The sequence below is a fragment of the Diabrotica undecimpunctata genome, chromosome 7, assembly GCF_040954645.1.
Source record: "Diabrotica undecimpunctata isolate CICGRU chromosome 7, icDiaUnde3, whole genome shotgun sequence".
In the NCBI taxonomy this organism is placed as follows: domain Eukaryota; kingdom Metazoa; phylum Arthropoda; class Insecta; order Coleoptera; family Chrysomelidae; genus Diabrotica; species Diabrotica undecimpunctata.
This window is the reverse complement of record NC_092809.1, coordinates 132,311,330-132,324,939: the sequence shown is the minus strand read 5'-3', so window position 1 is coordinate 132,324,939 and position 13,610 is coordinate 132,311,330. Positions and strand designations below refer to the sequence as shown.

General features: G+C 32.1%; 1 protein-coding gene and 1 long non-coding RNA gene across 3 annotated transcripts in view; both read left to right on the top strand.

Moving 5' to 3' along the window:
* Positions 1–257: 257 nt before the first annotated feature.
* Positions 258–3,545, top strand: LOC140445854 (uncharacterized). Of its 2 annotated transcripts, XR_011951449.1 has the most exons (3): positions 258–624; positions 1,004–1,069; positions 3,387–3,545. It is a non-coding gene; the product is annotated as an uncharacterized lncRNA (long non-coding RNA). The 2 variants fall into 2 exon arrangements; XR_011951448.1 differs by having other exon boundaries at positions 1,004–3,545.
* Positions 3,546–4,637: 1,092 nt separating this feature from the next.
* The window catches only part of LOC140445852 (mitogen-activated protein kinase kinase kinase 7-like), a 34,246-nt gene continuing 25,273 nt past the window's right edge, over positions 4,638–13,610 (top strand). The window contains exons 1-5 of the mRNA XM_072538235.1: positions 4,638–4,865; positions 5,667–5,963; positions 8,065–8,244; positions 11,239–11,478; positions 12,491–12,739. Of these exons, the coding sequence (XP_072394336.1) occupies positions 4,785–4,865; positions 5,667–5,963; positions 8,065–8,244; positions 11,239–11,478; positions 12,491–12,739 (1,047 nt within the window). The 5' untranslated portion in view covers positions 4,638–4,784. The remainder of the gene's footprint in view (positions 4,866–5,666; positions 5,964–8,064; positions 8,245–11,238; positions 11,479–12,490; positions 12,740–13,610) is intronic.

The window sequence follows — 13,610 nt, the reverse complement described above, 5'->3', positions numbered from 1 at the left end:
TGAAAATAGACATTCAGCACGGAGTATTCTGTGCTTTCAATCTTCAGTTATCTCTTTATTCATAGAGTATACAGTATTAGCCAGTCATAGACCATAGTACATAAAAAGAAATAGTAGTGCAAGAGAGATAGGCCAGCGGGGAAGTTTGTTTGGACGATTCCAGTCGTACGTAATGGCGGCGGCGCTACAGTCACTCTAGGTGGGGGTATGAGACGCATGTGCCGTGGAAGAATTGAAGTTGAAGAATGAAGGTTGGTGTTGTGTTGGTCTGTTGGTATTGTATTATTTGTATTGTACGCCATTGAAATATTGCAAGTTGAATTTTGTTTTGTTTTGTCTTTGTTGTAATCATCTTATTGATTGTTGATGATTGTTGATCGTTAAAATGGAACAAAATAAAAGAAAAGAAAAGGCCAACCATGTTGTGTTCCTGGTTGTAAGGACCACACAAGCAGTAGATTTCGTTTTCCAAATCCGAAAAATGAAATGGACACGTTGGAATGGTTGAAAGTAATTAAGAGAGGAGTATTAAACAATTATACACCTCTTACTGTTTACAATAAATTTCGTGTTTGCTCTAGACATTTTACAGACGAAGATAAAGTGGATTTTTACCAGCAATAGGTAAGCACTGTACCTCATAGCAAATGTTTGTTAGCAAACTTAAATTAAATAATATTTTGTATGTTTAAACTGTTATTGTTTAAATTAATGTTAATCCTATCATATGAATCTTACTTATATATTTTAAAATCATCAAAACTTATAAATCTAATTGTACTTAATTGTATTCCGCAAATATGACTTTGATTTTTAATATAAGTATTATGAATATTAATTGTAGTTAATTATTATAAATTTTGATGGGCCTTCTGGGCAACATATTATTTGGGTTCATTTCTGATGATGATAAAGATCAAGATATCTAGTACTTGTTTATTTATTAGTCCAACAGATTTATTTATTGGTTATGTTCTGTTAAAATATTGTATTTAAATTTCAGGCTCTCAGAATGCAGCAGATATTGAAGAAGAAGAAACTCAAACTATAAGGTTTATTGACGTACATGGTAATATCAAATATTCTATATTCTTTGGTAATATATTATAAAAATATGTCTTTACATTTTTCATTCAGTAAGTGTGCCAGATGCTATAACCACTTTCAAAGCTTTGCTTATAAATAATTTTATATCTTTTCATTCACCTGAAAGCAATTGTGAAAATGATGTTAGTGAGGGAGCATTAGATGCATTAGGTTTTTTTTTAACAGGTGAGGTATTACCAGGTTGTAAACCTTTGGCACCTGAAGTGAATGTTTCACTTCCTCTTTCAGTTTCAAATGTTATGAGAACTCAGGTGGGAAGGTGTACTGTAACCTATGTTGCAGGATATGTAGCAAAGAAAGTATTGAAGGTTTCCTGTGAGCAATGTAAATATAATATGTTATTTAGAGTAAAGAAAGAGGATACAGATTTCATTGAAATTGAATTGTTTAAATTTTTCACCATTCAACTGTAAAATCCATTCAAATACAGGTATAAATATATGTAAATTTATTGTTAGACTTTCTCTGTATATGTGGTGTAAAAGTGTAAATGCAATTGTAAATGGCAGAGACCAGAAGTTTATTAACTTACTTAAAAATAAACCAGACTACACTATGATAGATCCTATGAAATTAGTAGCTCACAGAAAATATGAAAGTAGGAGAAAACAATTTTGTAAGTACAGGTCATAAGTGTAATTAAATTATTTCCAGTATAAAACTGTACAATTTGTATGTTATTCATTCTTGTTTACAGTTTCATATTTCCATTTTGTTGTAAACAAATAAAATTGTGTTTTCTATTTACTGGACTCATATGGAATCTTTAAAATTCTTTTTATTGTTTTACATATATCTTCATCATCAAACATTTTCCATCTGCTCCTGAATCTAGGTCTTTCACAATTGCTTTCATCTGTATCTACCTTGTCTTATAGAACAAGGGTGAACAGTTTGGGAGAAATGCTATGTCCTTGTCTCGCTCCCCATTGTAGTACATAGTTACATATTTTACTTTAATTATACATAATCACATATTTTCCTTTTATTATACATAGTTACATACACTTCATCTAATTTAGTTAACGATGTATGTCATCGGCGTCATAGCGTGTGACGTCACATGATACCAACACGAAATATTTAGGGTGTAGGTGTGTTCTTTTTTAGAATCACTTTACCGAGTACACTGGCATTACAGCCACTAGACATATTTTATTATATACACGTAGAACTAATATTTAAAAGTTTCTATTAATGTTAACTTAAAGAAATACACAATAATATGTTTCATTTAATTTGTATAAATGCATTATAAAGCGTTTTTATCAAGAACATTTGTTCGGAACACACTGTAACTGTAATTGAACGAAGGTAAAATTTTGGCATAAATTGGTAACACCTATTTGACAGTTGCGGTGTTAACACTTTTTGTACTTTATTATTTTAAATCTTAAAGTGAATACCTCTTGTTTTATATTTTTAACTATTTAATAAAATCTGTTCTTTTTAGAACAAAATTAGTGTGTTTTATTTCAAAAATGTCATGTAAGAATTTAAATAGTCGTTGTAAAGAGTATATTAATAATTATGTGACCTATTTGATTTAAAATGGATTCAGGATTTTTTTATACTTTGGCAACTATGTCAACTTCAATCTTTGACGTATATAATGACGTAAATCGTTATCTAAATTAGATGGACTGTATTTGTATTTAAAAATTCTCCTTTGATGTAAGTTCTGGAAAGAATGTTACTTACTCTTTGTTTACAAAGGTTTTCAAAACATTTTAATTGTAAATGAATGAGATATTTCACTCGCCATTGTAGTACATAGGTACATATTTTACTTTAATTATACATGGGCACATATTTTACTCATAAACATAGTTTATTTTTTATTTATATATGTTTGTGTGTAAAATACATTAGATACATAATAAATCTCTAACATATACACACACACACACACACACACACACATATATATATATATATATATATATATATATATATATATATATATATATATATATATATATACACAAACATACAAATAGCATAGCAAGACTAAAGAGCCTCATGCTGCTCTGCACTATTCAGTAAATATATAGATGAAACTAGCCTCCCATAGCACATCAGCGTGGTATGGGGGGGAGGGTGAGGAAAGCCTGGGGAGCATTGGGGCTCGAAGGAGTGGTCCCTAATTTACTAGGACCAATCTTTCTCACCTCAATGAATTGTATGCCTGAATGTCCATGTGGGTATGCAAGTCTCCGCAGGTAGGGCTTACTTATTTCGGTTGCTGCTTGTGTGTAATTCCATATATCATTTTGCAGGTTGCAGTGAATAGATGGTTAAGTTCAGAATGGAGCCTAGTTTCGTGGATACAGGTGAAGACCACCACAATGGCAGTGATGACGATCTTTATAATTTATTATATCTCTGTGATTCCTCAAATTTTATAAATTACAGAAATAAATAAATTTTTAAGAATATCTGTTTTTTATGTTGATGTTTTAATGTAATGGAAAACAGATATAGTCACAAAATAATAAATAAAAACTTTTCCTGTGCCAAAACATATGTCTCTATCTGATATGTTATACATTTATGGTATACAAAATTGCATAAGTGTATACTACATTTTTGGACAGAGAATATATTTTGGCATAGAATAAGTTTTTATTTATTATTTTATGACTATATTTGTTTTCTATATAATATTCGGAACATTTTGAATTTCCCGCCTAAAATTCAGAAATTTATTTTTTGAATTTCCCGCCTAAAATTCAGTATATCCTTTTTGAATTTCCCGCCTTAAATTCAGAACCTACATTTTGAATTTGCCGCTAAATTTTTAGTTCTCGATTCCGAACTTATTTGGCGCTAGAAACTCTCTCCCCACTTTTTCTCCGGCACTTACCTTACTAGGGGGGGTATATACTATGGTCATAGACATAGTACATAAAAAAAAGTCATAGACGGGTATATAGTGATTTGTTGAGGTGCTGACTTGTATCTTAAAAAATAATAAAATAAATGTTTTACAGATATATATTATTATTAATGGGGCTAAACGAAAAATGTTCTTATAATTGTGAAATTTAAAAGTATAATTTTGTTAAATATATTATGACAAGACATTTATTGTGACAATATATCATATTGTGACATTCGTCTTTGCGAAAAATCCTAGTGTCTGTAAATGTGATTCATAGTTGCCTCTTGGGATAGCGAAGAACCCTATTAAATTTGGGGTCATTAGGTCTTTTTTTCATATCAGTGAGACAGTGAGATTAAATCTCAATAAAAGATGTCCAGGCATGTTTGTAAAAGTTTTTACTTCTGTAAGCACTTCCACGCATGCACATTTTTAATAGTAGAGAATTTACTAAACTAAGTGTACACATTAACGCAACAAATTGTAAATTCTGTTGTATTTTATTAATTCGTAATATTTTGAATTTAACATTTTGCATCTTTGTACGTTGTGGCGTCGCTAAGCGCCAAATATTGTGCATGATCGTCTAGATGTCCTTGATATAGACACAAACATACAATATAAATTCCAAAATGCAGATGGCTGTCTAAAATAATGACAGTGACAGTTTTGACATTCGCTGGTATGAAATTTCTAACCATTATTTGGAGTCAATTATCAATATTTATATAAATTTAATAATAATTTGGATAACACAGTGCTTGTTTTCAAATATGTAATTACTAAGTAATCAATGGCGACTGCAGATCTATCAGATCATGAAAATCAATATAATGTTAGAGAGATTGACTACGAAGAAATTGAACAGCTAGAGGTGAGTATTTTTAATGTAGGCATTAATAAATAAGATTATTATAGTAGATTTGATTAATTTGTGTTGTTCATTCCATCTATCTCTAGATATTTCTCACTTTTGATACTCTTATTACTCTTATAACAAACAATGGAATACCATGATTTCCCATGAAGTTAACTATTTTTCTAGAAGCTGTGTTCCTCATATGCGAGGATGTCAACAAAATGTTTTCCAGGAATTCTTTTGAGAACAAACCACACAATCATCTAGCATCTATTTAGATTTATTATTGTCAGTTATTATAGAATTAAAAATTTACTGCATGTATTTTTGTGATAATATATGACCTGTAAAGACTCATAAATTCATACATCTACTAAATATATTCCGGTCTCACTCTTTACCAGAACATTAGCATCTTTATTTTCAATAATTGTCGCATGCCCTCTCTGTTACATTATAAGAATCATATTGTTGCTTCAATAATTTATATTCTCAAACTTTTAAATCAATTTTCGATGACTGACATATTTATCTGTTACTTTTATACTAAAGAGTTATTAAGTGCTGGTTGTATGTTATTGTGTATATTCTTAGAATATACACATCTCTGTATATTCTTATTATAGTGATTGTATAAAACCTTTTCTCATATCTCTTGGGTTTCCTATTATTACACTTTTACTGTTACTTTTTAATTGTAGTGTAGTATGTTTCCATTTTTATGATTGTATATTGTTGTATATGAGTTGTCCATTGTAATGTCATATTTATTAAAGATTTAATACAATATTGACAGCTATTGAAAATGTGTTTTAGATTGTAGGGGAAGGCAGTTTTGGAGTAGTATATAAAGGAATATGGAATAACACATATGTGGCTGTGAAAAACATTACTAGAGAAGAAGAAAAAAAGGCATTTTTAGTAGAAGTAAGGCAGTTATCTAGAGTTTATCATGAAAACATAGTGAGATTATATGGAGCTTGTACCAAAGGCATGCACTTTTGTCTAGTAATGGAATATGCTGAAGGTGGATCATTGTTTAATGTTCTACATAGGTCAGATCTGTGTTACACTTTTGCTCATGCCATATCCTGGGCATACCAGTGCTCAAAGGTAAGTTTTTTTCCCATTCCCAGTTAAAATATCACAACTTATCAATTTGTATTCATCTTTTGTAACTTGGTAGATTTGTTTTTGCTAAAAACAATGCTATGCTGTTTCTGTCACTATAGAAACTCAATTAAGCAATGAAAGTTTTTATGTGGAAGGGGATGCCAGTTCTATTATGATTTGCTTAGAATTTTGTTAAATATGAGATTGCTAAGGGTGAAGATTTTAGTTTGTAATAAGTTTTTTCAATTTTTTCATTAGAATGTGATATGAGACACTATCAAAAGGTTCGGATAAGTCACATAGTACTAATCTGGTACTAACATCTTTATTTTTTCTATTATATGAATGATATATGTTATTGATTGTGATGTAAACCTTAAAGATCTGAAACTATGTTGTTTATTGGTCAATTGTCCACCTTGTTTATGAAAATCAGTAAGTTGGGCTTTCAGTATAACTTAAGAGATAGAATAATTTTATATAGAACTGGTGAATTATTATAAATCCATAGTTATTGCAATCATTGGGATCACCCCATTTCACTGATGTAGCTCTGCATAATTTTAGACAGTCTGGAAAAATTCCTTGTTCAATTCATATATTTATGAGATGGACCAATGGTTTGCTGATAATATGGTTAATTTCTTTAAAAATTATGGAATTAATGTTGTAACAATCCATGCTTTTAGAATTATTTATTGGTACAATAACATCATAAGTACATACTTCAACCGAAATGATGTATTGGTAAGATTAGTAAGTTTTAATATACCCTTTTTTTGGTAGTTGTTTTAGTACTTCTTTAGTGATAAGGTCAAAGCCAGGCGCTTTCTCTGGATTTATGTTAGTTTTAATTTTGGTGAAGTGAGTATAATTGTTGTAACATTGTCTGGTTCTGGTTCCAGTCTTCAGGATCCTCTCCATCATTTGGCTGGAAAGTTGCATGTAAATTTTCTTTTAAGTTTTAATATCACAAATAAGGTCACTAATTCTTTTGGATAATTATTACCTTTTGTTCTAGGAATAGTTTTAGGAGTGTTATCCCATACTTTGTGTTGGATACTTCTGACAAAGCATTCAAATTATTTATGTAGTTGATCTTCTGCTTGTAAAGGAACTGCTAGAACAGTGCTTTCTTCAGTTTTAATTTTTAAACTTTGCAAGTCATTTTATTACTTAGACTTGGATAATTCTGTTTCTGAATTATAGTCACTTAACATAAGAAGAATGGATGAGTGATTGGAATTAATATCCCATGCCTCTTGTACATGTATGTAATTTGTTAAAATATTCCTCACTATGAAGAAATCTATCATCATCATCATCATTCTGGTTTTACAACCCTGCGTGGGTCCTAGCCTCCTCAAGAATTTTTCTCCAGTCATCCATATCCATTGCCTTTCTCCGCCAAGTACTTAATCCCATATTTCTCATGTCTTCATCGATGTTATCAAGGAACCTTGTTTTGGGTCTTTCTCTTCCCTGACCAACTGGTCTATGGAGGAAGAAATCTAGAAGATCAGGAATTTTGCCAAGATCAATGGGATAACTTCTCACATTTAAGCTGATTGCTTGCTGCCAGAAGTTTCTTACCTTTAGCTGTGATCAATCTAGATTCCCAATGAGAGTGTTTTGTGTTGAAGTCATCTCCTACAATGAATCTGTATTCTTGGGAATTGTAATGATCCATGCTTTTTGAATTATTTATTAACATGATCACTTTTAAAATTTCATTTTCATCAATAGGCTTTAAAAAAATGCAGCACTCTTGTGATGTTTTTAACATATCTGCCCCATCTTTACTACTTAATATCTTGGATATGAATAATACCTGTGATATATTAAATGTAATAAACCCCTATAGATTTTTATTACAATTGTAGCTCCTAGTACAAATAATTATGTAATTCTTGACCAATACAGACACAGATTTTGTTAATCCATTGTTCATTGATCTAAAAGTGTAAGCATTGTAATTGTATTCAATAAATTTAGTTTCATACCACAGCCAATAAATCCCAAGTAGAATATACCATTACAAAATGCTGGTTATTAAAGCCCACTCCTTGGTAATATTGATCAATATGTTTGTTTATTTTAGGGTGTAGAATATTTACATGCCATGCAACCAAAGCCATTAATACATAGAGACTTAAAACCACCAAACTTGCTTTTAATAAATGGGGGTGTAAACTTAAAAATTTGTGATTTTGGTACAGCTGCTGATAAAAATACCTATATGACTAATAACAAGGGGTCAGCAGCTTGGATGGCTCCAGAGGTAAGTTAGATAAATCATTTTATAATAATAAGAAATTATAAATAAATAGTGTGCAAAACAGAATCAACCGGTAGAGTTTATATGTATATACAGTATGTTGCATTTAAGATGAAGACAGTCCTATATTTTGGCTATCAAATTGAATAATGATTTGAAGTTTTGCACAGTCATACAAGTTGAAGGTTCACATTTTTTAAGATTTTTAAGTAATTTTTCAATATTCTGCTTTGCGTTAGATATATCAGAAAAAGTTATTTGCAAAAGTTGTTCCAAATATTATTCTTACCCTACATATAAAATTTCATGATAAAATTTGTACTTTTATTATTCAATTATTTTGGTCAATAACTACACAAAATTATTTTTTTATTTGATAAACTAGTGTGTCATGTGTGTCAAAATAATTTGACACATGTGAAATAATTAATGTCAGTCAGATTAAACATTCAGTGTATTATATTGAGTTTATTATTCAGTTTATTTTAGTGATCACCCAATTAAAATGCCGTTAACTTTAAACAAAGCCAAGCTGGGCAAATTACATGATTCTCAACCAAACTAAGAGCAATAAGAGAACATGTCAATTTTTTAAGTGAGTACTACAGACAACATAAAACTGACAGCTGTTTTCTAACAACTCACAAATACTAAATGATTTTAAAAAATTGTATAAAAATGAAATAAAAAAGGCAAAGATTAATTCTAATGACAAAGTAATCTTGACTTCAAGAAATCCTCCAAAAACCATGTGGAATATCATAAAGAGACAACGAGGAATATCTGGGGCTTTACGTCAGGCTCATAACATCACTCCAGATGAGTTTAATAATCATTTTTGTCAAATTGTCCACAACTTAATAAAAGATATACCTGAATTACATATGGATTTTTTGAAGAACATCAATGTAAATCCCTCAAAGAGCTTTTCCTTTACAGCTTAAAAACAAACAAAAAATTGATATATATGGCTTAAATGTTAGCATTAATAAGATGATAAAAAATATTATCATAAGCCCTCTTACACACTTAATAAATCAATGCTTTAAATAGAATACATTTCCCTCAGTGTTAAAAGGGGCTGCTATAACACTCATATTTAAAAAAGGGGAAATTGATGTCCCTGAGAACTATAGGTCTGTCGCATTGCTCCCAGTCGTCTCTAAAATAGTAGAAAAAGCCATGTCTTTGCAAATCAAGCTTTTTCGAGGGTAGCAATTACTTTTCAGGATCACAGTTCGGTTTCAAGAAGGAAAGGAGCACAACTCTTGGCATTCTTGATCTAGTGTCCCGCCTTGGAATCCTTTCATAGAATACAATTCAACACTGTTCTGTTTTGAGACTTGAGTAAGGTATTTGATTGTATGGACCATGGGATACTTCCGAAAAAACTACAAAGGTACAACTTTTGTCCACAGAATGTCAAGTTGATCCAATCATACCTCGAGAACAAGGTAAAATCTGTGAGGGTGCCTGAGGTGCTGTCAGGAGAGAGCGTTGTTAATATTGGTGTTCCTCAGGGCTCTGTCCTTGGACCCATACTATTTCTAATATATATTAATGACCTTAGAAGCATTGAATCAAACGCTACATACACTCTTTGCTGATAACACCACAGTCTCCTCCTCAGCTGACACACTTGAGTGAGGACTCCCTTAGGGGTTCCAGGTCTGTGTAAAGAGTGGTTCTGTGTTAACAGGCTCCTGCTTAATGAGGCAAAGACCAACAGGGCTGTTTTTGCTCTTAGAGACACTCAGGCTGAAAATGCTAATGTGACAAGTGTGAAGTTCCTTGGAGTATACCTAGAGCCCAAGCTTCAATGGGATCAACATATTGACTATCTGAGCAAAAATCTGTCAAAGAACTTATATGTGCTCAGAAATCTAGCATCAGGCGTTTCACACAAGGTCTTATGAACAGCTTATATGAACAATGCCAATACAATGGTTTGCAACGTAAGGCTATAAGAGTTCTTGCAGATTGACGATTGCAGAGTGGACTATGAGACTCTGGGAATTCTTACTGTGCCCTCCTTGTATATATATGAGAACCTTATGTTTGTTAAGAGAAACGGGGGGCACTTTGGGACCCATGAAGAGGTACACGATCATAACACTAGACACAGATGTGATCTTGTTCCAGCCTACTGGAGGCTAAAGAGGTCTCAAACTGGATCAGGGTATTGGGCAATTAAATAATTTCTATGCACTGGATAGAAAGAAACAGTCCTTTTGATCCCTGGCCTCCGAGGTCCCCTGATATTACACCACTCGATTTTTATTTTTGGGGAGTAATAAAAAATAAAGTTTAAAAACGACCAGAAATCAACTTGAAATTTGTGTCAGAATAAAACAAGCCTGTCAAGAAATCAACATCCCAGACGAGTATCCAGACATAATCGTAAAATGATTGAAAAATGTGTGCAAATAAATGGAGGACTAGTCGAGCGAGATTAGATTTGATAAATTGTCATTTGTACAATAAATATTATTGTTTTAATTATTTTCTTAAATTTAATCAGTTGACTATAAACATTATTGTTTTTTTAAATCAAAAATTATTCCTGTGTGTTGTTGTTATTTATTTTACTGAACCATTAAAATTACACAACTTGACCTTATCGTACCTATTTTTCTTTCCATAACACACTGTTTATCGAATATAGACCAAAATAATAAAAAAACTAAAAGTGCTAATTTTGTCATGAAATTTGGTATTTGGGGTTAGAATAATATTTGGAACAACTTTTGCAAATAACTTTTTCCAATATCTAGCGCGAAGCAAAATATCACAAATTTACCCTGCTTGTGGAGATTTATTGTGATAGACAAAATATAGGGCTGTCTTCATCTTAAATGCGGCACACTTAACATTTTGGGAACATAATTGACATTGGTATGACCCAAGATAGAAACTTATGAAGAATGTTATCAATAATTTCAAAATATGAATGATTTTTTATTTTAATAAATTGATATTTTAAATGATTTTTTGTAGGTATTTACATCTTCAAACTACACAGAAAAATGTGATGTATTCAGCTGGGGCATTATACTCTGGGAGGTTCTTTCCCGAAAGAAACCATTTTACAACCAAGGTGGATCTGCCTTTAGTATAATGTGGGCTGTACATAAAGGAAAAAGGCCACCGCTATTGCGGAACTGCCCACCACCAGTTGAAGATTTGATAACTTCTTGTTGGGACCAGGATCCCTCAAAAAGGCCGAGCATGGAAGAGGTAAAAAGAAAGTTTTAATATGTATTGTTCCTTGTAAAAGTTAATTATTTTAAAATAAAAATTACTAATAATCTTAACCTGTAAATGTTTATAATTGGCACTGGGTGGTAAAACTAATTTGACAAGTTGACTTGTAGGCATTAGCCATATTTTGAGTGAGATTTTGAGAAGTGTTGCTATACCCTTGGATTGACATTCAATTCTGATCTTTCTGTGCTTATTGTAGTTAATTATAGATGGTTTGTCTCTGATCTATTATTAACTCGTTAGTGTTGGTGTATTTTTATAAACTTCTAACTTCTTCTTTTAATATTCGTTACCAGCTACTTGTTACATTTTATTGATTTTAGTGATTTTCTTCTTTTTTTCTGTCTGATTCTTACATTACAATTGTTGCATTTTCCATTGCACTTTGTGCTGACCAACCCAGGGGTGTTTGCAAATCTAGGATCTGTTGTTAATGTATGATTTATGCTCATTTATCCTTCACTGAGTGGTCTTTAAGTTTCTGCTATATAAAAATTGTTGGATTCACAAGATATAGTATAAATGCTTTTCTTTGATCTCTCTTGTGTGTTGTTTGGTTTGGTTTTGGAAAGAATAGTCAACAATACACAGGGAAAATAATCACAAAAGGGTCTATATTACATCAAAAAAGAATACATTGCTAGAGCACCATTAAAAATATGTCCAGACGTGCCAACTGCATACTGTGGTAGTTCAAATAACAAAACTTAGTAAAGAGGGTACCTTCTCCTTTGAGTACCGTGCCCAGATTTTAGACTCCTGTAGACTCCATGACAATTTGCCTACTATTTTCTCGATATTGTGCAGCATGTAACAATTGATCTAGTGATAAGCCACTACAATAATGAATGTTTCTGAGCCATGAGTATTTCTTCCTAACAATTTCTCTCCAGTATCTGCTACCTCTTGTTATGTGCCCCAAGTGTTTTCTCTTTTATATAAATTTTTGTCGATTATAGTAACTGATAAACTACTTTTGATTCAGATCGTGAAAAAAATGGCCTCACTGTGCTTTCTTCTCCCTGGTGCCGACACTCCCATTCAGCGCTCGAGCTACAATTGTGATGAAGATGTTCCGATCGAAGAAGAATCTGGGATCAGTGAGGAATATACAGATACCGAAATTGAAGATATATTTAAAGTGCCTATAAGTACAAATGATGACAAGATCTCTAGGACGTTACCTCAACCCTCTACGGATTTTATGAAGCCGCTCACTGTCGAATGTGATCCCGTAAGTATATTTATGCGTCTAATAAGATAGTAAAAAAATCCGTAATGCAGCGACTTTTTTCGTTACATAATGGTTTTATCGTATTGTTTTCTTGAGTTGATGTTGTATACACTTTTAATATATTTAATTTTAATATAATCTTCTTCTTGGTGTGCCAATCCGTTACGAATGTTGGCGATCATCATGGCAATCTTTATCTTATCTGCAGCAGCGCGGAAAAGCTGCACAGATGTATTGAACCAGATTCTGAGGTTCTTTAACCAAGATGTTCTTCTTCCTGGACCTCGTTTTCCAAATATTTTTCCTTGCAGGATGGCTTGAAGGAGAGTATATCTGGATTCATTTCGCATAATATGTCCGAAGAACTGTAACTTTCGAGATTTGATGGTGGTCAGTACTTCTCGATTCTTATTCATTCTTCTGAGGACCTCCTCATTTGTGACTCGGTCAGTCCACGGGATCTTAAGCATTCTCCGATATAGCCACATCTCAAATGCTTCCAGTTTTCTGCACATATCTTCGTTCAAGGTCCACGATTCAACACCATAAAAAAGGAAAGAGAAGACGTAGCATCGCAGTATTCTTACTTTTGTATCAAGAGAGAGGTTGTGACTCTTGTGGAAGGCCCCCATCCGATTGAAGGTGGATCTAGCTTTTCCGATGCGTGCTCTATTCTCCTGGTTGTTGGTCCATTCTTCATTTATTATGGTGCCGAGGTAGTTGTAGTGCGTCACTCTTTCTACAGGGGATTGGTTGACGTAGAGTTCACCTTCTGTTATTCTTTTCTTGCTAATTATCATAAGCTTTGTCTTCTTAACGTTTATATTGAGTCCATATTGTTGACTGTAATACGTGATTTTGTTCATAAGAA